At 41.3% G+C, this 24,994-nt stretch overlaps 1 protein-coding gene across 1 annotated transcript in view; it reads left to right on the forward strand.

The window, feature by feature from the left end:
- The first annotated feature begins 56 nt into the window (after positions 1 to 56).
- The window catches only part of LOC114355711 (rho GTPase-activating protein 190-like), a 35,736-nt gene continuing 10,798 nt past the window's right edge, over positions 57 to 24,994 (forward strand). Inside the window, exons 1-21 of the mRNA XM_028308682.1 lie at positions 57 to 83; positions 527 to 642; positions 1,254 to 1,403; positions 2,779 to 2,881; positions 3,282 to 3,441; positions 3,701 to 3,807; positions 4,101 to 4,195; positions 4,713 to 4,868; positions 5,601 to 5,745; positions 6,448 to 6,554; positions 7,111 to 7,295; positions 12,677 to 12,842; positions 13,896 to 14,014; positions 14,562 to 14,639; positions 15,195 to 15,239; positions 16,729 to 16,844; positions 17,250 to 17,339; positions 17,860 to 17,961; positions 18,384 to 18,474; positions 19,478 to 19,595; positions 22,221 to 22,333. Of these exons, the coding sequence (XP_028164483.1) occupies positions 57 to 83; positions 527 to 642; positions 1,254 to 1,403; positions 2,779 to 2,881; positions 3,282 to 3,441; positions 3,701 to 3,807; positions 4,101 to 4,195; positions 4,713 to 4,868; positions 5,601 to 5,745; positions 6,448 to 6,554; positions 7,111 to 7,295; positions 12,677 to 12,842; positions 13,896 to 14,014; positions 14,562 to 14,639; positions 15,195 to 15,239; positions 16,729 to 16,844; positions 17,250 to 17,339; positions 17,860 to 17,961; positions 18,384 to 18,474; positions 19,478 to 19,595; positions 22,221 to 22,333 (2,389 nt within the window). The remainder of the gene's footprint in view (positions 84 to 526; positions 643 to 1,253; positions 1,404 to 2,778; positions 2,882 to 3,281; positions 3,442 to 3,700; positions 3,808 to 4,100; positions 4,196 to 4,712; positions 4,869 to 5,600; positions 5,746 to 6,447; positions 6,555 to 7,110; positions 7,296 to 12,676; positions 12,843 to 13,895; positions 14,015 to 14,561; positions 14,640 to 15,194; positions 15,240 to 16,728; positions 16,845 to 17,249; positions 17,340 to 17,859; positions 17,962 to 18,383; positions 18,475 to 19,477; positions 19,596 to 22,220; positions 22,334 to 24,994) is intronic.

Raw genomic sequence — 24,994 nt, forward strand, 5'->3', positions numbered from 1 at the left:
GTGAGCCAATATAGAACCGTATTATTGTTTGTAGGTTGATGGACAAACCAGTAAAAATGGTCTATGAAGGACAAGCGCAAAAGGTAGTTACAAAGGCAGGACAAACATAACCTCAATGTGAGACGATGGGGAGTGTATTATTGTATGATTTATGGACAAACCAGAAGAATTAGAGCCAGTAACTAATAACAGAGCAGATACTTTAAAGAAGTGGGCCAAAAACAACCTTCGTCTGAGCGGGATAGGGAGTATATTTGTCTATTCCACAGCAGCGGATCTACAGAAGCAACAATAGGGCGAATTATAACCCACAGGTGATGGAATAGGGTGTGTATTTGTTTGCATATTAATGTTAGAAGTGATCTATAGTAAGTCGAAGATGTATTCTTTACCAACATAAAAACGTGTCTTTTATGCCTCTCAAACATCCGTTTGATTTAATCCCGAAACATAGGTTGCTTATCTAGGCTACCTATGTTTCGGGATAGCATCAAAGAACAATATTAAACTACGCTATCTTTTGCAGGAACTACTGTTAGAGCACGCAGACTTGTTTTACCACTTCAAGAGCATATCGCCGACGGGAACCATCACCCAGGAGGACATCAAGGAGATCACCGACGTGTTGCAGGATGACTCCAGGTAATACACAATATTATATTATGTAAGAAAGACCTTATTATGTGGACCGACGATCTGGTGAAGGTCGCGGGAAGTACCTGGATGCAAGCGGCGCAGGACCGGTATTTGTGGAAATCCTTGGGGGAGGCCTTTGTCCAGCAGTGGACGTCTTTCGGCTGAAACGACGACGACGACGATGTAAGAAAGAAAGAAATTGTTATTTGGCACACAAATTATTCAAAATCTGACATATCTCCAAACAAAAAACTCTGAGACTTAATTAGATCTTCCTGTGTCATAAAGCTGAGTAAGATGATAAGGGTAACTTTTTCTGTCATTTACACGCCTAAATCACTGAACTTTGAAAATATTAAAGTAACTCTATTTAAGTACCGAAGTAAAGGAGCTAAATCGTGTTCGAAAATTAGTGGTCCTCCGAGCCGGATTCTTATCTCAAATCGTCTTCCAGATACAAGTGCTGGACCTGCAAGGTGATGTTTTTCATGAAAATATATCAATTTCCCCTTCTATCTACAAAATTCTATTATTGCATGAAGCAAAACCGCATGCTGATGATTTAAATTTTTAAATGGTCCTTCGAGCCGGATGTCTTACCCCATTTCCCCTTCCAGATACAAGATGCTGGACCGCATGGAGCAGGACCGCAAGCTGATGCTGTTCCAGCATCTAGGCTTCGTGCACTGCCCGATGAGGGAACACTGTCCCGCAGGATCTAACTGTTTGGACGCGACGTTGCCGGTCATCCTCAACACTAGGGTTGGGTATGTTGATGATTTGATATTTGATTCAAGTGGTGTTAGGGCAAGCTATAATTTGAGACGTGTACAAGCGCCCTGAAAAGGGTCTAAGTTGGTACTGAATATACTGACAGAATTCAAGTTCTTTAGGAAAAGTATTTTGAAGTTAAAACTTGCATGACAGTAGGCAGAAATCATTACAGCGATCAGTAACAAAGGGTTTTGCCATTAAAAAGAAGGGACAATAATCTATGGATAGTAAGATAAAGTTTTTATTCTGTATCCAAATATCTGTAACAGTAAATGATTTAACTTGATTTGATTAGATGGCAGTAAACAATTACCAAATTATTTTGCCACTTTCAACTCCTAAAATCAATAAGAATTAGTCTTACTACCTCTTGGTTCAGAAAGCAAGTTATGTGTCCGATTGAGCCATGTCATACGCCTATGGCTGCTCATTACAGAATAGCTGCTCATTACAGATATATTGTCGCTCTAAACTCGATTCAGGCTGATTGATTAAATTTCATAATTTATACCAATAAATAGAATATCCGGACGCCCGTATTCACAAACATTACTATGAGGTCTCATAGTGCGCGTGGATACACAGGATCACACAGAGCTGTATTCAACGCTGTGCGGTCGATTTGCTGCTTCACATAAGTAAGCATCGTTTGTAAATACGGGCATGTGACTGTGACTTGAGTTTTAAGCATTGTTTTGTTATACACAACCAAATCTGACACCAAGGGTGGTGAAAATAATTGTAACAACTAGGCTTGTTCTTACTCGGATACTGAACGGATCGCTCCGAACTAGTACAATCGGTCAAATGAACTAGTTTGGTCTTCTAGTACTATTAGTTAATTTTAGTACACTGATTCTATTAGGTAGATCGAACGAAAAAAGTATTTATTCCTATGTATTTATGGCCCAATATCGAAATATACTCGCAACAGAGTTACAGAGCCGTACCCATCTCACTCGCGCTCACATGTCATTAATCTCACGTCTCATTCTAGCACTATTAGTTCATTTTAGTACATCGATTTTTTAATCAAATCGGACGAAAAACGTCTTTATTACTATCACCTTAAAGCACAATGTCGCAAAATACTCGCAACACACTCACAGAGCCGAATCCATCTCACTCGCGCGCGCTTGTCACCAATTTCACGTCTCGTTTACACCTATTCATTCGTGATCGGCTGTACTAAAGTGAACTAAAAGACCGATTTGCAGGACCAAAAAGGAATAATTCGTTCTTGTTCACTTAAAGGAATTGCTTCCTATTAGTACATAGTACATGTACTACACAAGCCTAGTAACAATCCACAAATTGCAAAAAGACTTCAAGTAGAATGGTTTTAAGTTTGTTCGTATCTTTTTTTAGGTCTTTGACGTCCACTGGGGAGTCTCAGTGCCACGCCGGGCCGCCGGCGGCGCCGTGGGCGCTTACCACCGATTCTAACCAGATCAACGTTATCATATTAGGGGTGAGTACAATGACATAACATAACACATATGAATACATTGAAGAAATAAGCCACATCAAAATGGGAAACCACAAAAATTAAGACTAGATCAGGGACTTCCTACCTGAGTTCTGCAACGAAGCTTTTTTCTAAGCTCTAAAAATGTTTATCCATTTTGTATATCACGAAAATGGACGACATATTACACTTATATGTCTTTATCACGGAAATTGATACCATATTATACGTAGATGTAAATCCTTGAATTCAAAATCTACAAAAGTTGTTCAGACCATTTAAAATTTGGTAGTTTTCCAGCTGTAAAAAGATAATTATGATTAAGTATTTTTCCGAAGCAGTGGCTGAATAAGTCTAATTGCAATAAATAAATAACTTATGACTATAACTTTGAATTCGTCAGGTGGAAGGCATAGCAGGCGAGTTCGGCAAACGCCTGCTAGCCGGCTGCGACTCAGAACGGCGCGTCAGCGTGCAAGGGCTCACGTGGCGTGTGGAGCAACGAGTACGGACCGATGACTTCAGTGCTGACACTACTGCTATCGATGAGTTCGCTCCCAACGGTAAGTTGTGACTTCAGATCCATTTTAGGACCGTTGTCCTGTTTAAAAAACCGGGATAAAAACTATCCTGTCCTTTCCCGGGATTCAAACTATCTCTATGCTAAATTTCATCAAAATCGGTTCAGTGGTTTAGGCGTGAAAGCAAGACAGGCAGAGTTACTTTCGCATTTATAATAGAAGTAGAATAGAATAGTTTATTTCAAATAATAATAAATTCAAATAAATAGATATTAGGTAGTATAGATTATTTTGTTTCCAGGCTACTTCTGCGTTTACCAAGACCAGGAGTCGTTCGAATACATTCGAGGCTGCGCCGAAAAGACCCTTCTATCCAGTTTGGAGCAGGAAGACAAGCTTCCATTTCAAGTATGTATTTCATAGATTATCATCATCATCATTTCAGCCATAGGACATCCACTGCTGAACATAGACCTCCCCCAATAATTTCCATAAAGACCGGTTGGTAGCGGTCTGCATCCAGCGCCTTCCTGCTACCTTTATGAGGTCGTCAGTCCACCTTGTGGGTGACGATTTCAATGTCATAAATATAATGTTATAATTTCTGTTCCTCTAAAGAGGGATAATATGCGTGAGAGAATTTTACGTATCTTTTCTTATGTTACTGTTGTATCAATGATATAAAATATGTTTATTTCCAGGGTTTGCCATTGGTGGTGATGTTCGTCCAAGACGAAGGTATGGATAAGAAGGAACTTGCCAGATTACAGGAGGAGGGACAAAATCTTGCCGACAAGTAAGTTTTTAATAGCGTTACCTTCTCTATTGCTAAATAAAAGCCCCTACATAAGTATAATGATCACTTACAAAAGATGTTTCGACACAAATGCAGTTAATTGATATACGTTTATGAGTGGTCTCAATGCTGTGTATATGCATTCTTACGAATACAGGGTGACAGGGAAACTCGACTTATTCCTGGAATGGAGGAATACTACTAAAGGTCATTACCAACAAATTAAGTCCAGTGAACGGTGGTGACGGTTCTAATGATCTCTGGAATAACCCTTATCAAGGAATAGGTCGAGTTTCCCTGTCAACCTGTATACTTAAATGATGAAGTCACCTGCAGTGAAGCTATAAAAATATCTGTTATTGTACAGTCGCACATTGTGGTCAAATACCTGCCTTGTTATGCATAAAAAAAACAATCAGAATTTTATTCTCATTGCAAAATAGTACCTATTTCAAGCACATCAGTACCACAGTATTTGTCGTGCTGTCGTCTGAATATTCCTTTTTTTCTATTGCAGTCTCCACTGCTCATACATGGAGGCGTCTGTCAACGAGCTGGGCACTGAAGCTCTGACGTCAGACGCGATACAAGAGCTCATCCGAGCTAACAGAGAGAAGGCGAGCTACGCACATCTGTACAGAGACCTCATTGTGTGCTTCGACTCGGATATACGGTGAGTGTATCTCTACACCTGGACAAAGAAGGAGTATGTCATAGGACGTCCACTGCTGAACATTGGCCTACCCCAATGATTTTCAGATTGGCCTGTTGGCAGCGGCTTGCATTCAGCGCCTTTCTGCAACCTTTATGAGTTCATCTATACAGTTTATTAGTGCCTAAAGTAAGCGGTCTATCGTTGTCTCTCTCTGTTGATTTTATTTCAATCTTTTAAGATGTCCATTACTCAGAAGTTGAATCTGGATAGTTACCTTCATCATCATCATCATTTCGGCCATAGGACGTCTATTGCTGAACATAGATCTGCCCCAATGATTTCCATGTTGATCGGTTGGTAGCGGCCTGCGTTCAGCGCCTTTCTGCTACCTTTATGACGTCGTCGGTCCACCTTATGAGTGGACGTCCCACGCTGCGTTTTCCGGTACGCGGTCTCCACTCCAGAACATACTTCAGTTCATTTACGGGTCTCCTCATTTCTGATTCGATATCGTAAAGAACTGAGCATAGCCCTTTCCATAGCTCGCTGTGTAACTTTGAGCTTCTGCATAAGGCCTATAGTGAGAGGCCACGACTTAGGCCCAGAACACACGGTGAAACGCAATTGCAACAAAACTGCCACTTCTAGTTACTTTTGAATTGCATCTAAGTTGCAGTTTCGTTGCAATTACGTTTCACCGTGTGTTCTGGGCCTTACGGAACTCAAATAAAACTATTTATTTTGATGCAGGATAATGGTGTGCATGTTCTGCGACGACCCGTACTCGCCCGAGCGGGTGCTGAGCCCGCTACTGCTGCACAAGGCGTGCTTCCTCACCGGCGACCGCTCCATCGTCATCGAGACCTTCCTGGGCGACTCCAAGCGGAAGGTCGAGGTGAGTGAGGGAAGACAACTATCTTGGCCTGGATACAGGTCATAGTACAAATAACAACGCGAAACTTCTCGTCACTTCGCCGTCAATTAGGCGTCAACCTAACGTAGCGGATCCATATCGAAGCTGGTTCGATCACTGAATATGATTTGAATGTAAAGCTGTAATCAGTGTACTTACCATGAGTTTACGTTAGGTGTGCTCGCTAGCGAAAACGTCAAAAATCTCTATGGAGATTTTGTTTCTTGAAAGTAGCCGCTAGGGGCGCTGCACAATATGTCATACAATTAATGTCATTTTTTTACGCAGTCGCTAGCGAGCACACGTAACGTAAACTCATGGTAAGCACACAGTTGGCTGGATAGTACTATCGAACGCGCAAATATAAGAAAGGACTTACGCCCGTATTCACAAATTATGCTTAAGTGGAGCAGCAAATCGAACGCACAGCGTTGAATAGAGCTCTGTGATTGGTTCGTGTGAGACCCTGTGCGTCCACGCCCACTGTGAGACCTCATAGTAATGTTTGTGAATACTGGCGTTAGTTGCAAACGAAGCCTTTCAGACTTCAGGTGAAGGCACAGTATAGAAGATAATAAATTACTCATTTAGGTACTTAAAATAGCAAAATGAATATTGAATTGGTTATCAGGACATTTTAAATGACTCAATGTAATAAGACTAATTTTATGTATTTATTTTCAGGTCATAATATCAAGTTTTCACGGCGCGACGCAGTTTAGAGAAGAGCTAATACATGGTTTCATACTAATATATTCAGCCAAGAGGAAGGCTAGCTTAGCTACGTTGAAGTAAGTTTCATTCACACTAATTTCACCGTGGTATTCATAAAACTTCCTAACTTACTTATTCTTATTTATTTACTCGTATTTATATGAAACTATTTTGTATCGCGGGATATCAAAATCAAAAATCAAAAAAATCAAAATCAAAAATATTTATTCAGTTTAGACCACAAGTGGCACTTATGAAATCAAACCAATCGTAGATCCAGGAACTTATGCTTACATTATACATAGAACTATATAAAAGCGAAAGGTCACTGACTGACTCACTCACTCATCACGAAATCTCAAAAACTACAAGTGCTAGGAGTCTCAAATCTTGCATGGGGGTTCCTTTTAGAACGTAGGTGCTCACTAAGACGGGATTTTGCAAAATTCGACTCCTAAAGGGGTAAAACGGGGTCCACGCGTAGGAAGTCACGGACGGCCGGTAGTTATAAATCATAGTTTTTTATAATCCAATAAACTATTGATATTTAGTATTGAAGGATAAGTTGCTGTATTATTATCTGTCTACTGTCGCTTGTTTTTCTGCAAAAATCAACTTCAACTTCACTTCCAGCGCATTCTCAATGAACATCCCGAACCTACCCATCCAAATGGTAGCCGTGACCGACGGCGGCGGCTCTGCAGCCAGTGCCTTCTTCGGGACCGACGTTGGTCATGCGCTCATCACCGACGGCAACGCGACCGCCGACCGTCTCGCTGCACACTTCACAACTTACACATCGAGCGCGGAGAACAAGTGTGAGTACTAGAGATAAACTAGTAGTACTAGGGTACTAGTACTGAATACAGTAGTGAAACTAGTGGCGCTAGCAGCGCATTCTAGTACTAGAACAACTAGTGGGACTAGTGGCGCTAGCAGCGCTTTCTATTACTAGAGTGACTAGTGGGACTAGTGGCACTAGCAGCGCCTTCGGGACCGACGTCGGGCATGCACTCATCACCGACGGCAACGCGACCGCCGACCGTCTCGCTGCACACTTCACAACTTACACATCGAGCGCGGAAAACAAGTGTGAGTACTAGAGATTAACTAGTAGTACTAGGGTACTAGTACTGAATACAGTAGTGAAACTAGTGGCGCTAGCAGCGCATTCTAGTACTAGAACAACTAGTGGGACTAGTGGCGCTAGCAGCGCTTTCTATTACTAGAGTGACTAGTGGGACTAGTGGCACTAGCAGCGCCTTCGGGACCGACGTCGGGCATGCACTCATCACCGACGGCAACGCGACCGCCGACCGTCTCGCTGCACACTTCACAACTTACACATCGAGCGCGGAAAACAAGTGTGAGTACTAGAGATTAACTAGTAGTACTAGGGTACTAGTACTGAATACAGTAGTGAAACTAGTGGCGCTAGCAGCGCATTCTAGTACTAGAACAACTAGTGGGACTAGTGGCGCTAGCAGCGCTTTCTATTACTAGAGTGACTAGTGGGACTAGTGGCACTAGCAGCGCCTTCGGGACCGACGTCGGGCATGCACTCATCACCGACGGCAACGCGACCGCCGACCGTCTCGCTGCACACTTCACAACTTACACATCGAGCGCGGAAAACAAGTGTGAGTACTAGAGATTAACTAGTAGTACTAGGGTACTAGTACTGAATACAGTAGTGAAACTAGTGGCGCTAGCAGCGCATTCTAGTACTAGAACAACTAGTGGGACTAGTGGCGCTAGCAGCGCTTTCTATTACTAGAGTGACTAGTGGGACTAGTGGCACTAGCAGCGCCTTCGGGACCGACGTCGGGCATGCACTCATCACCGACGGCAACGCGACCGCCGACCGCCTCGCCGCTCACTTCACAACTTACACCTCGAGCGCGGAGAATAAGTGTGAGTACTTCAGCACCTAGTGGCACTATAGTCCGGTCGCCGAGCACATAGAATTTCGTCCAATAACCCCAAGCTGCCCATTCTTATCGTTCGCGCGTAATATTACTGACGACGGGCGCCATAATTACGCGCGAGCGATAAGGATGGGTAGCTTGGGGTCATTGGACAAAATTCTACGTGCTCGGAGACCGGACTTTAGTAGTGTAGTAGCAACCAGTGGGACTAGTAGCAACAGTGGGACTAGTGGCACTAGCAGCGCCTTCGGGACCGACGTCGGGCATGCGCTCATCACCGACGGCAACGCGACCGCCGACCGCCTCGCTGCACACTTCACAACTTACACCTCGAGCGCGGAGAACAAGTGTGAGTAGTAGTAGTGTAGTAGCAACTAGTGGGACTAGTAGTACTAGTACCAAATTATTGCAGCGAAACATAAAAGCTAGTCTTCGTCAACTGTATTGACAACAAATGTGAGTACTGCAGCGACTAGCGGGACTAGTGGCACTAGCAGCGCCTTCTAGTACTAGAGAAACTAGCGGGACTAGTAGTACTAGAGACTAGAGAGACTAGCTAGCAGCGCCTTCCCCGGGACAGAACAAGTGTGAGTACAGCAGCGACTAGAGGAACTAGTGGCACTAGCAGCGCCTTCTAGTACTAGAGCAACTAGCGAGACTAGTGGCATTAGCAGCGCCTTCAGTGTGAGCACTAAAGTAACTAGCGGGGCTAGTGGCACTAGCAGCGCCTTCAGTGTGAGCACTAAAGTAACTAGCGGGGCTACTGGCACTAGCAGCGTCTTCCGGACCGACGTCGGACATGCGCTCATCACCGACGGCAACGCGACCGCCGACCGCCTCGCCGCTCACTTCACAACCTACACCTCGAGCGCGGAAAACAAGTGTGAGTACTAGAGATAAACTAGTAGTACAAGGGTACTAGTACTGAATACAGTAGTGAAACTAGTGGCGCTAGCAGCGCATTCTAGTACTAGAACAACTAGTGGGACTAGTGGCGCTAGCAGCGCTTTCTATTACTAGAGTGACTAGCGGGACTAGAGGTACTAGCAGCGCCTTCTAGTACTAAAGTAACTAGTGGGACTAGTGGTACTAGCAGCGTCTTCGGGACCGACGTCGGGCATGCACTCATCACCGACGGCAACGCGACCGCCGACCGCCTCGCCGCACACTTCACAACTTACACCTCGAGCGCGGAGAACAAGTGTGAGTACTGGAGTAACTAGTGGGACTAGTGGCTATAGCAGCGCCTTCTAGTGAAGCAACTATTCTAGAACTAGTGGGACTAGTGGCAGCGCCTTCGGGACCGACGTCGGGCATGCTCTCATCACCGACGGCAACGCGACCGCCGACCGTCTCGCTGCACACTTCACAACTTACACATCGAGCGCGGAGAATAAATGTGAGTACTGCAGCGACTAGTGGCACTATAGGCCGGTCGCCGAGCACATAGAATTTCGTCCAATGACCCCAAGCTGCCCATTCTTATCGCTCGCGCGTAATATTACTGTCGCGACTGTGCGACGGGCGCCATAATTACGCGCGAGCGATAAGGATGGGTAGCTTGGGGACATTGGACAAAATTCTACGTGCTCGGAGACCGGACTTTAGTAGTGTAGTAGCAACTAGTGGGACTAGTAGCAACAGTGGGACTAGTGGCACTAGCAGCGCCTTCAGGACCGACGTCGGGCATGCACTCATCACTGACGACAACGCGACCGCCGACCGCCTCGCTGCACACTTCACAACTTACATCTCGAGCGCGGAGAACAAGTGTGAGTATTGGAGTAACTAGCGGGACTAGTGGCACTAGCAGCGCCTTCTAGTACTAGTGGGACTAGTGGCAGCGCCTTCGGGACCGACGTCGGGCATGCACTCATCACCGACGGCAACGCGACCGCCGACCGCCTCGCTGCACACTTCACAACTTACACATCGAGCGCGGAGAACAAGTGTGAGTATTGGAGTAACTAGTGGGACTAGTGGCTATAGCAGCGCCTTCTAGTGAAGCAACTATTCTAGTACTAGTGGGACTAGTGGCAGCGCCTTCGGGACCGACGTTGGTCATGCACTCATCACCGACGGCAACGCGACCGCCGACCGTCTCGCTGCACACTTCACAACTTACACCTCGAGCGCGGAGAATAAATGTGAGTACTGCAGCGACTAGTGGCACTATAGTCCGATCGCCGAGCACGTAGAATTTCGTCCAATAACCCCAAGCTGCCCATTCTTATCGCTCGCGCGTAATATTACTGTCGCGACTGTGCGACGGGCGCCATAATTACGCGCGAGCGATAAGGATGGGTAGCTTGGGGTCATTGGACAAAATTCTACGTGCTCGGAGACCGGACTTTAGTAGTGTAGTAGCAACTAGTGGGACTAGTAGCAACAGTGGGACTAGTGGCACTAGCAGCGCCTTCAGGACCGACGTCGGGCATGCACTCATCACTGACGACAACGCGACCGCCGACAGCCTCGCACACACTTGTGTGAGTAGTATAATCTAGTCGCCGATCACGTAGAATTTCATTCCATGACCCCAAGCTACCCATCCTTATCGCTCGCGCGTAATTATGTTGCTGTCGCGACTGTGCGACGCGCGCCCGCAGTGAGTGTGCGAGCGCGTCAGCAATATAATTAGGCGCGAGCGATAAGGATTACCTAGTACCGAATTATTACGATAAAAGACCCTGGTCACATACATCTCTAGTACCTCTACTACAAGGCACTAGTAGCAGGCCTGTTCATCTCCGCGAGTTTACATCGAAAACAAAACACGCACGATGGTCCACCTACAGGATACTATTCGACAAGGCCTCACATACGAGCGAACATTCACTCACGCACGCGTATTCTTGTGTATGATGGAAGAAAATAAAGAAAATGGTGTACTAAATACTGTGCAGTACATATTTAACTGCCTAAATAATAATAAAAACACAATGTACTTTTTTAAGTTGCCTCAAGACACTGAGAGGTAAATAAGTAGTTAATATTATTCATGATAATTCATGCTAAATCATGTATTTCCTCCGCCATTTTCCGCAGTTTGGCACCTCACGTCACATCATTTTACCGAAGTCAGCCCTATAGCTTCGGCGCAGTGCCGATCACTGACGTTTGTCAACAAAATGGTGCTTGACTCTTGAGACAGGCTAAATTACACCATATTGTTAATGACATTGAGCATACATTTTTTTAAATACCTTCGCGAAGTAAAACTTCTGTACGTAGTACTTATTATTATTCTATGCTAGTAGTGCCAAATGCTGGCACTGATTATTATCAGAGATGAGTCTTCATCATCCACATACATTACAGTGCGTCGAAAAGGACTGTGAGTACTAGCAGTACTCCTATAGTCTATCCAATATAGCTTGATTAGAATGACAGCTGCCATCAAAAGTAACGACATAACTTTGTAGTAGCGATCAATGAGAGCTAAATATTGGCGGACAAGAAATAATTCACGTCTGACCTACAAACAATATTTTCGACGACAGTGCTTCGAATAAAAATGTTAATTTCGTGTAAATGCAGCGTTAAATTACTCCAATAAGTAGTAATTCGAAATTATAAAAATCAAGCTAGAGTATTAACGACGTCTCTACAAGGTTATCTCGAGTTACAAAAATGTTAGTGTTGGGACATATCGACAAATTTCATATTAAATTAAAACTAATTTTTTAACATATTTAACAATTTTTTTTTCTAACTTATTTTTTAACATATTTAAGTCAAGTTATACTTTTTGCTAAATGTTCACTATTAAAAACCAAAAAACATTTCATTCTTAAATAATCAAACATCGGAAATCAATCACCGGTATTTTTTTGGGTATTCATAGCACCGTTGCTCTAGAAGAGATGCCCACCGCCCTCTAGCGAGAGGAAAAAACCACTGAAGAACACTGATGATAATGACTACGACTTAGGTTGTACACCCTTGACATGAATTTTAAATTTTACTGTCTTTAAATTTAAATCATAATTGTCATTTTTATGAATAAAGATATGAAGAAAAATTGGGTGCATTTTTTTTATCATTTTTTCGAAAACTTATCGATACATCTATGTGAACCGTACGAAACATACCCAGCACTAGTCACATTCGTTTGACAGCCGTCATTCTAATCAAGCTATATTGGATAGACTATAGTATTCGTACCGAATGATTGTGGTAACAAATCATCTTTTAATCGTATATAATATTTAGGGTACGAGACCACTAAGTGAATTGTGTGTAATTGACTTTATTTCTTTTATCCACAGCGGCATTCTACACGCCGTTCTTCAAAGAAGTATGGGAGCGTAAAGGCGAGATCGAACGAGCTTTCCGAATGGAACAGCCACAGAAACACGCCCACAACTTGCCCGATGTCGCCGCCGCCCGCCCAGCGCCGCCGCCCAGGAACCATTCTTATCATACTGATCATAAGTACGTTTATTGCTTGACTGAGTATCTTTTTTTTTTGTTGCTTGGCTGATAATCTTTTTTTAGTTTGCTTGTAGCCTAGTAAAGTCACTCTTATCACGCTAATCACAAGTACGTTAATTGCTTGGCTGAGATTTTCCTATTTTACAAGCTTTTTATTACTTTCACATGTCTGGTGTCTGTCGTCAAATCTTGCAACTTAAAATTGACCCACTTCCCGGTTTCCTATTGAGCTGAAATTTTGCATACATGTGTAAGTCCGATGACAATGCAATATTATGGTACCATTGAGCTGGTCTGATGATGGAGTCGGGAGGTGGCCATAGGAACTCCTAAACAAAACGGCGGAAACTCATCGAGTTTGGGTTCGTTGGATTTGTCTTTTCGAGCACTTTAGTGTTAGATAACGTCCAGGGTCCTGAGATTAAGATATAACTAAAAAGTGTAAAATAAAATTATAATAAAAATAAACTTTTTTAAAAACAAGCTTATATTCTGAATTTCGAAAGCTTGTAACGCAAACAGAGAAAAAGAGGAATAAAATCCATGCGCGATACAAACTTTCGAAATTCAGAATAAAAGCTTGTTTTTAAAAAAGTTTATTTTTATTATAATTTATGGTACCGTTTGCAGCCAGTGTCTAATAAAATATGAAACACTCTTACCATACTGATCATTAGTACGTTTTTTTGCATGACTGGGAATCTCTCTTTTTTAAATTCTTTTTTAAATCAGTGTCAAGTGCAGACGACAGCACGAAAGAAATATAGTCTGATGTGCTATCGACTGTATAACATTATAATAAAATTTGTGATTCAAGTAACGATGTATTGAATGATAGAAGTTGTGACGCACTGCTCATGCGGGCTTCGACAGAATGTGAAGCGAGTTTTCACTGTTTTATTCCAGATTTATGCATATAAGATTTATTTCTTGCTAACAGTACAAAACACATACATTTTTGATCAAATATGTGACATTTCTTGGTCTAATTTTCTTGCCATTTTTACGTTATTAATACCTACTTAATTTACTTATACTACTTATATTTTCCAGCAGGATGGATCACAAGCTAACCAACTCCCTAGACTTGCTGATCGGTCCCGACTCCCGCGCAGACATCGATTCGGAATACTCTGACACTATGAACAACAAGAATAGAGGGTTTTTGAAAGGTAAATTAATCTCTATTGTGCTGATGTTTAGGTACAGTTTCCAATAAAGCGGAGTGTTATACAAGTTTCATTTGAATCGGCTTAGGATTTCCACCAAAGCGGAGCAGAGAAATGTCTTGAATAACCAATCAGATTTCATTCTATCTGAATGTCATCTGATTGGTTGTTCAAAACATTTAATCTGAATGACATTTGTTTGGTTGTTCAAAACATTTCTCCACTCTGCTCCGTATCGGTGGAAACTGGGCCTAAGGTATGTATTGTGTGTTAAAATAGAATATCGTCTCTTATCTTCTCTACATTTTGGTGGAAACTCCGTTTCTGAGCTAAGTTATCAAGAATTACAAAAAATTCTGTGTTTAATCGAGTAAGGGCTGATTTTTCCTCCGTCGGATAACTATTAACTGAAGAATAAGTTTGGCACATTGACAGTTTCAGTATGGGATACATGTCAAAATGACCTACTTCCCAAAATACCCGAAATGATGAATCAGCCCTAAGATAAACAAAGTATCCACATCAACAATGTGTTTGTTTTCTTGTCCAGGTTTTAGCGTATACCCTCCGCCAAGCACTCCTCCAGAACCGGCGCCGCCGGACCACAGAATGCACGCCGATCTATCACGTAAGTTACAATTATTTATTTTGTTTTATAGTATAACTATAAAGAGTGTGAAACACGAAATAGGATCTTTCAAATTAGTAGTTTTGAACAGACGCTAATCGTGCGTTTGCAAACCGGACTCTGATGCCCGTTTTCACCATCAATTCCTAATTTTTAAGTGACATAATTCCTGTTATATGTAAACGGGCATAACCGTTGTTAATTGTCATTTTTATTCCAACGCAGTTGTAATATTACTTTCCGTATGCGATTCTGCAAACGAATGGCTAACCTCCAGATCAAAATGTCTTATTTGAAAGAACCCTAACAAGTCTTATGAAATAAGACGTTTACGACTACCCAGTCGTAACGTCTTATTACACACTGATACAAAATGGACTTATTTCAACGACTTAAAAAGTAATTTCAGACTTAAACATATTTTAATAATGTTCTTTACTTACTTATTCAAAAAATTTATGTTATGATTTTTGCGCAAGTTAATTTTTGAAACCAGTAATTACAAAACTTAGTTATTTTTGTCAAAATATAAACATAAAGTTTTGCGCAACGCAGCGGATCTCAACTGTTCGGAGGACTCCCTCAGCACGCACGAGTCAGGTGACTGCATGACCAGCGAATACATACCTTATTTCACACGGATATGGTTCAGTTTTGCGTGTAGATTGCGTATCCTTCAATAGTTTTGTTTATGACTGCTTGCTTTAAAATTAGTCTTAGTACGACCAGGGTCATTAAGTCAGTGTAATTTGGTTGTACATAAAGCAGACGTGTTTTCAAGCGAAATCCAAATTTTATAGGAACTAACTTGTCAAGTATTTTTTTTAAAGTAGTGTGTCAAAACGTCTGTTTTAATATTATCTATTGAAGGATATTGATTTTATGTTTTTGATATTACGTTTTAGAGTTTTACGTTTATGTATAGTCGACAACAAATCAACCTGACACAAAATGACACTATTCTCAAATGTCCTCAATGGATTTTAAACCGTATAAGGTTTAAAATCCATTGGATCGGTAGTAGAAGTCTTCATTTTGTGCGTTGTTGATGCCAATTTATATAATTTTTGCATGTTCGTCTGAAATTGTAGATAGATATTTATTTATGTCTAAAATTGTGTTAATTTCTGTTTTTATGGTAGAGGTACAAACATGCACGGTTGACTGTATTTCTGTTATTTTTGTTCATGTTACATTAATTTATAATTAGTTTTATGATAGAAAACAGCATGCAGATTTTTTCGTATCATTGTAAATTATAATGGACATTGTAGATTGATAGAATTGATTTAATTAAATTCATGGAAATCAGAGAGTTAAATAAATTACTTGAACTGGAGGTGGGAATGTAACCTAATTTGTTCAACTCAAAAGCAAAGGTATTTTTACTTAACCACTAAAAGAACTGGCTATCTTACCTCCGTTTCAGCTCCAGCTGTTTTAACATTATTGCTGTGGCGACACACATAGATTAAATGGCTGTAGCTAGCGAAGTCCGTTAGTTAGCTGCCATCAAACGTAAATAAATTTTGCCTCCGATGGGAACCAAATACGGGACTTATGAAGATATAACGCCAGTGATGTAGATCAGAGGGGAGCCCATTTCGTTAATTCCGTTGCTCCTACACCCAAGGGTGTTTGCTTCCGTTAGGAATCGAACCCCACCATCACACCTCTCGGTTGAAAATATAATGCTGTTTTGTGAGTAGATGGCGGAGGACTATGGCAGCCGGCTAGTTACGGGCACCGCGCGTTTACAATAACATATGACGTCACCATTCTATAATCAGATGGGATATTTAGTGGTAGTTTCTTACAAGTCTCTCTAATGCCCAAATGTATGCTTGCTCCCGCTGGGAATCGAACCCTGGACCCAATATAACGTTGTTTTTTGATCAGATGGCGGAAGACTGGCAGCCGGCCAGATACGGGCACCGCGCGTTTACAATAACATATAACGGCGGTATTCTATGATCAGACGGGATATTTGGTGGTAGTGTTTGTTACAAGTCTCTCTAATGCCCAAATGTATGTTTGCTCCCGCTGGGAATCGAACCCTGGACCCAATATAACGTTGTTTTATGATCAGATGGCGGAGGACTATGGCAGCCGGCCAGTTACGGGCACCGCGCGTTCACGACGGGTCGCACGCGTCCGCACCCGCCGCCGCCGCGGGCGCGCCATTCGCAGACTCTAAAAGTGCACGTAAGTATTAATTAAGACGATTAGCAGGCTGAATTCTGAAGCAGAAGCCACGCACAGGAAAGTGCAGCGTAGGACGTCCACCCACAAGGTGGATAGACCTCATAAAGGTAGCAGGAAGGCACTGGTTGGCAGACCGCTACCAACCGGACCATCTGGATATCATTGGAGGTGGCCTATGTTCAGCAGAGTACGTCCTATGGCTGAAATGATGATGATGAGTATTTATTTATTTAAAATCATTTGATCATCTGATAAATATCACAGAAAGACCGAATAAGGCTGGTGTCTAGCAACAGTAGATCTTTTGGTTGTAACAAAAGATTATGTATGTTTAAACTTATTATGTCTTATTTTACTTATGTATGTTTAAAATTGCTCGCTCAAGGCTTTGTTTATTTGTTGCAGCAACCCGGCAAACTAGACATGAACAACTACACGATGGTGAGCGATGCCCTTCAGCACATCACGATCGGACCTCCGCACAGGGAAAGAAAGGTATTTTAGAGATTTTCCCTTGCTAAATGTCACCGATAATTTTGTTCCTCTTCCTTTCTATCAACTCTGCCATACCTATGTTTGTCGTGAAGCACTACTAAGGCCTAAAATATAGAGATACTAGCTTTCCGCCCGCGGCTTCGCCTGCTTGGAATTTTGTCTGTCACAGAAAAACTTTATCACGCGCGTTCCTGTTTTAAAAACCGGGATAAACACTATCCTATGTCCTTTCCCGGGACTCAAACTATCTCTATGCCAAATTTCATCAAAATCGGTTCAGTGGTTTAGGCGTGAAAGAGAGACAGACAGAGTTACTTTCGCATTTATAATATTAGTAAAGATGTAAAGAGTCCTTTATGGTATTTATTTTTATTTTGCGACTTTCTAAAAGAATATAATTTTAGTTACTTCCAAATTGCCTTATCACATCATCTGCAACTCACAAATATCCTAAGAAAGGCATAATAGACTTTATTGTAATGACTTTTAGAACTATTCTCAATAAACTCTTAACCCTCAGTCGCAGAGATCCGGCTGGTCGCACTCAAGCAGTCAGCAGAGCGGCCACCACCATCCTTCTGGCGTCAGTTCGGAGACAGAGTTAGATGCGCAGTACGCTCAGGTAAATATCTACAGACTAACGGAGATCTAAAGCGTACCCTTTGTTTCTTTGGACACATTATGCGGTCTCCAAGTCATTATCTGGAGAAACAAATTATCTTGGGGCAAATGGAAGGCAGACGTGCTCGGCACGGCACCGACGAGATGGTCGGACGCGGTGAGGAAGACGGTGGGCGGGAGCTTGCATCGTGCGGTCCACACAGCTCATGACCGCAGTCTGTGGAGGAACACTATCTGTGGTCGCGATCCTCATCAGTGACGGACCGAGGAAGAAGAAGAACGGAGATCTATCGTGACGGAGCATACAAATCTGAAGTCTCGCTGACGTTTGACGTTTCAAAAACAACTGACAATCAAGTTACTCTGTTCAGATATTTGAAGTCCACTGCAGGAGCACGAATCTCAAATTTTAAATCTTTTCAGATAAAAGAACCGAACGAATACATGGAAGCGCCGTCAATGATGAGATTAAGGAGACATCGGAGGCACGAGAAAACCCCGTTGCATCAACCTTGTAAGTAAAAATATTTGTTACATAATTATTTTATATTACTATATCTCTATGAAGATAAAGTCCTCCCTTGCTATTAAGCAAAATATAGCCAAAGAGGGCATACGCTCCTTTTGGATATCATTATGATAATCGTACGTGAGCGGTGAGTCCTACGTTGTCTCTATACTTTGTGCGTAAAGCAAGCGGGCTTGATACATAAAGGACACTTGTTACTAATCTTTCGTGTTGCAATACTTACAATAGGGTATTTGACACCCCCTATCATTTGACATACCCTATAAAACTGTCAAAACGAGACTATCCCATACATTTTGTAACACAATACGAGCCGATGACGTCACTATTTAGCCATCTCAATGAGGGTTTTCGCGATTGAAAAATCCGCCAGATGGCAATACGTAGACGCGAGGTCCAAATGCTGCATGATTGGTGGATTTTGACATATCTGTCAATGTTATGTTGGACCTCGCGTCTACGTATTGCCATCTGGCGGATATTTCAATCGTGGAAACCCTCATTGACTAACATTTTATTAATTACAAGCAACCAAAAATCATAATTTACAGTTGTTTTTAAATTAATTGAGTTATTAAGACCAGAATGAATTGTGTTATAAGTTTTGCTTTAGAATTTTTGGTGTTAAATACTCAATTCTTCTCTTGTCGATAATCCTTTGTCGGCCGTTTGGTGTAGTGGTTCAGAACGGACTACTATGCCGAGAGGTCCCGGGTTCGATTCCCGGCCGGTCAGAAATTGAAATGATGAATTTTAATTTCTGTGACGGGTCTGGGTGTAAATATGTATAATATGTATGTATTTAATAAAAAAAAAGTATATAAGTAGTATATCCGTTAAGCTAGCACCCATAACACAAGCATTAAGTTGCTTACTTTGGGGCTAGCTGGCGCTGTGTGAAATTGTCCAAAGATTTATTTATTTATTATTTATTCTTCTCATGGCCATATCAACCCAAAGTTTACACCCTTTGTACTTGTGGTTGCAGCGTTCTCTGAGACGGACAGCTCTGGTTCGAGCGAGGCGTCGGGCGGCGCGGGCGCGGCTCGCCTGCACGCGCGCCGCCGCCACAACGCGCACCACGCGCCGAGGCACTACAAGAAACGGTACGCCAATGACAACATTACAAATCTCTTATTTTTCGTCAGGAAATGCATTAAATTGCATACCCACCCATTAGTCCAGGGGTACCAGTAGGTTATGTGAGGCTCTCCCTTTCAGATATACAGGATGTACTCACTAAAACCTGAATTTATCCTCCAAAGTATTTGGGACGAAACTGCGAGTTATTGTCCGGGCTAAACGGTCTAGACATTGTTTCGCGGCTCCGCTTCGGACTGGCTCGCTCTGTTTGAGCATGCGACGACTGACTTCCGGGGAGTTGTACCTCCCCTGGAAGTTACGAATCCTATCATATTATATCCTACTAATATTAACGAGTGAAACGTGAGGATAGAGCCTCTTTCAAGAAATTACTTCTGAATGAATTTTGATGCAAACATTTTTAGTGAACAAAAAAGCTCGTGCGGTGACACAATCCGCTAATCTCTTTAGAATGCTGTTCCTCACTCTGCCCATCAGGGAGCTTATTTTTTTTAGGATTGATAGCTTCGAAGCATTAGTTTGGTACGCTGCTAACATCTCTGAGACACCCAATATCATCTTAAAGGCATTGTTGTACTGCATTATTATGTCTCCAGCGATTTTGGTGTATTTGCAGCTCTGTAATTCATTAGTTACATAATTGAATCCTTTTGGCCCACTTGGAATAAAATCAGTTTGTGTATTGCTTCCCAAAGTGACAACCATCATAGATCAACCTCCTGTGACATAAGTAATTTCTGTAACAATTGAAACAACCAATTTACAGGGTGTCCCAAAAACAATGGATAACCCTGTAACCCTCGATAGGCCTCGCCATGGTCTACCTAACGTCCAATTTTGACCCCAGTAAAAATATCACCGTTTTCAAGATTTTTAAGTTTTTGTGCATTTTTAGAAAATTGCCACCTGCGATTACTTTTTCTCATGCCATTTCTACAAATGAGGATACTTTTCAACCTAGTTTTTTTCCTTATCACAAAAGATAGTTGGGCTATCAAAAGAAAAGATTAAAGTTCCACAAACTAGTTTAAAAGTATGAAAATTTTAAGAAATTGCAGTGAAGAAGGAAAAATTAATTCTGTTTTGCACTTTTGATCAGCCATCGTGTAAAAAAAAATGTAGAAAGACCATCGTACCCATTACTTTAAAAACTTCCTTGGTTAATTGAAATTCTAAAAAAGTATCACAAGCCTATGTATTCTGTATTATTTTTATCTTAAGGCTACTTGAATAGCAACTAGTATGAAAACTGCAAAAATGAGTTTTTCTCGTAATAGTTAAACTAGGACTGCATAGTGGCATTAAATACAAATGGATAATTTTTGGCGTAGGAATTTAAATAAAGCAACATTTTATCATCATCATCATCATCATTTCAGCCATAGGACGTCCACTGCTGAACATAGGCCTGTACCCCAATGATTTTCATAATGACCGCTTGGTAGCGGCCTGCATCCAGCACCTTCCTGCTTACCTTTATGAGGTCGTCGGTCTACTTTGTAGGTGGACGTCCTACGATGCGCTTTCCGGTACGTAACCTCCACTTGAACCCTGCTGCCTCAGTTCTGCGAACTACTGTGCCCTGCCCATTGCCACTTCAGCTTGCTGATCCGTCGGGCTATGTCAGCCACTAGTTCGTTTACGGATCTCCTAATTTCTGATACGGTTTCGTAAAGAAACCCGAGCATATCACGCTGTGCAAAAAATCCACGTTTCCGAGCCGTGTATAATCACGGGTATCTGTCTATAGGCACATTTATAAGGTTTAAAACAAAAATTAAGTAATCACAAAAACGCAGAACTGACGGCCAATGGGGCAACAGGGAGGCTACGTAACGAAAAGCGCATTGTAGGACGTCCACCTACAAAGTGGACCGACAACCTCATAAAGGTAAACAGGAAGGTGCTGGATGCTGGCCGCTACCAAGCGGTCATTATGAAAATCATTGGGGTACAGGCCTATGTTCAGCAGTGGACGTCCTATGGCTGAAATGATGATGATGATGATAATAAAATGTTGCTTTATTAAAATTCCTACGCTAAAAATTATCCATTTGTATTTAATGCCACTATGCAGTCCTAGTTTAACTATTACGAAAAAAACTCATTTTTGCAGTTTTCATACTAGTTGCTATTCAAGTAGCCATAAGATAAAAATAATACAAAAAACATAGGCTTGTGACACCTTTTTAGAATCTCAATTAACCAAGGAAGTGTTTAAGGTAATGGGCACGATGGTCTTTCTACATTTTTTTTACACGATGGCTGATCAAAAGTGCAAGACAATGAATTAATTTTTCCTTCATCTCTGCAATTTCTTAAAATTTTCATTCTTTTAAACTAGTTTGTTGAACTTTAATCTTTTCTTTTGATAGCCCAACTATCCCTTGTGATAAGGAAAAAAACTAGATTGAAAAGTATCCTCATTTGTAGAAATGGCATGAGAAAAAATAATCGCAGGTGGCAATTTTCTAAAAATGCACAAAAACTTAAAAATCTTGAAAACCGTGATATTTTTACTAGGGTCAAAATTGGATGTTAGGGAGACCATGGCGAGGCCTATCGATGGTTACAGGGTTATCCATTGTTTTTGGGACACCCTGTATATTAAAATATCTCATCTGCAGGTCTTTAGGCAACCTAGTAGCAGTACAAAGTCCTCGGGTGCCCAAACTGGGCGTGTTTGTGGGCCCGCCCGAACTGCCCACTGGGTATAGGGCGAGGACACAGGAAGACAAAGGTAAATATAATTAAACGTCTACCAAAAGTACTATATCTCTTTATCCAAGTATTCAATACAGCCGCGATTCTTTTATGTTTTACTTCTTGAATATCAATTAAGAAAAAAGAAAGAAACACGGAACACTTCAAAATAACAGACGGAGAAGAAAATTCTATATAAGTATGGCTCAATCATTGGCCACTCCTGGCCCATTTGGAAACGATTGACACTATACAGTTGAATTACAATTATTGACATCAATTTTAGCCTGTAGGAATATAATTTCTGCTACTAAATAATAAATAAATAAATAAAAGCTTTATTTCTAAGAAGTGTATCGCTTTTGTTAGTAGTAGTAGTAAGTTTTTTTTATTAGTTCTATTTTATGAGTAGACTTAATTCCTCAAGAAGTCTGTTAAGGGGGTCCTGCACAGAATCCTTAAAATTGACATATTTTTAAATCACGAGTGCTCTGCGATTAGTGACTTAAATACATCAAAGTAACTTGTGTAGGGTAGCCCAATCCTTGATCTAGGTCGCCGCCTTTTCGAAATTTTGAATAAATACGTAAAAAATTGATAAACAACATTTAAAATGCAGACATATGGAAAATTTATTTCTTCGAGAACTTTGTTAAGGACAATGACCAAAAGTGGTCCAAATGTCCACCACTAATGAGACCTATATTGGCTTATTGTCCATTAAATAGAGATTAACTTTCAGTATGGGACGAAAAAAAAATAAGCTGTCAGTAAAAAGTTATGACTGTACCTATGTAAAATTGTAGTAGTTTACGCGCTAATCTCAGGAATTACTGGTCCGATTTGAAAAATTATTTTTGTTATGGATAGCCCATTTATCAAGGATAGTTTTAGGTAATGTAACATCACCCCTGCAACCAATAGGGGCGGAGCAGTAAAGACAAATGTTGTAAAAATGAGAAATATTATTCAAACTATTTTCACGCGTAGATACAAAGTCGTAGGCACAGCTAGTATAATATATGTATGTATAATATAATTCATCTACACTTGCGAGCAAAAGTATGGAATCACTTACATGAAGTTGTTTCCACGCGATCTTGTGTACTAACCAATTTGTTAGTAACAAAAAAAGTAGCACCATTTTAAAGATTAAACTTTTAACTTTAAATTGATACCAAATTCATTTAAATCACACCAGTATTTAAAAAGATATCCCGGCTGATGTGAAAAAGTAAGGAAAAAGGCATGTATCAACTGTTTGATACGTCGCGAGTTGCGGCCTATTTACCCCCCATAAAAGCAAGTGTTTTCGGATTTTTGCTTTCACACGTTGATCCATACACATCTCCGCTTCTTTTGACACTTTATCTGAGATTCTACACCTTCAGAAGCAGCATAAATCGTTGCACTATTGCAAGAAGGGCTCAGCCAGCGGGCTGTCGCACGTGAGCTCCACATAAGCCAGTCCTGGGTTTCGAAAGTTTTAAGACGCTTTCGGGATACCGGTGGCTTTATCCCGAGATCAAGTTCTGAACATTGCCAGTGCACATCGCAGAGGGAAAACCGTTTTTTCATGTCAACTTCTCTACGAAATCGTCATTTGACTGGTATCAACGTCCAGCAAGAGCTCAGANTACCTACTATAGTTCCAAAATACTGGACTGTCCTGTCGATGACATTGACAGTGGGGCGCCACCGTCAATACCGGATCGCTGGTTCAGATTTTTGCCATGTTGGAAACCATATAGTTGAACGATGGTAGCGCCCCCCTGTCATTGAGTTTGGCGGGACAGTTCAGCGTGGGTCATCTATACACCACTTACACTTGACAAGAGTGTGAAAAAGTTAGTTTGATACTTATTCAGTAAAATATGGAATTAGATTTAAGAGTATTTTTATTTCTTATTACTTAAATACGAGGGCTGCACTAAAAGTATCGGGAATGGAATATTTCCACTGTTCCAGTCATATTAAAATCTATTTAATTGCAAAGTCCAGGGTTTTAAAAATCGTATACCATTTATTTATTTAAAAAAAGATTCTCTGTCGTATCACAAGGTCTTGTCAAACTTGTTTAGTCGTTGAGAAAATGGAATTGACTCGAGAAAATTCAAGAGCGATGATTTATTATGACTTTTGAAGTGGTTTAACACAAAAACAGTGTGTTGACCGGATGATTTCTGCATTTGGTAATGAAGCCCCATCCAAAACCACAATTTATCGCTAGTTTCCTGAATTTCAACGTGGACGTGTCAAGCTCAGTGATGATCCCCGTCAAGGTCGTCCAAAAACTGCAGTCACCTAAGAAAACGTTGATGCTGTGCGTAAGCTGATTGAAGAAGATCGACATGTGATATACCGCGAAATTCAGGCAACTTTAGACATTGGCATGAGTCAAATACAAATAATCTTGCATGAACAATTAGGTGTAAAAAAGTTGTTTTCCCGATGGATACCGCATTCGCTCTGTGAAGAACTAGATTTTTAACACTCTTGCGGGTAAGTGGTTTTTCAAAATAAACTGATTAGGTAGGATTAAATAAATAAATCGATAACATTTTTATTTAGAGTAGTAGGTACGCAGTATTTGCGTAACTGCTCATATAGTTTGGAAGAGTTTAGTAAAAAAAAGTTATTTCCAAACTATACTCGATTAGTTTCACACCCTTGCGTTCTGGCCATGTATAGAATGGAA

Source organism: Ostrinia furnacalis, unplaced genomic scaffold (genome assembly GCF_004193835.3).
Source record: "Ostrinia furnacalis isolate ACB-3 unplaced genomic scaffold, ASM419383v2 OfSCF2491, whole genome shotgun sequence".
NCBI classification, from domain to species: domain Eukaryota; kingdom Metazoa; phylum Arthropoda; class Insecta; order Lepidoptera; family Crambidae; genus Ostrinia; species Ostrinia furnacalis.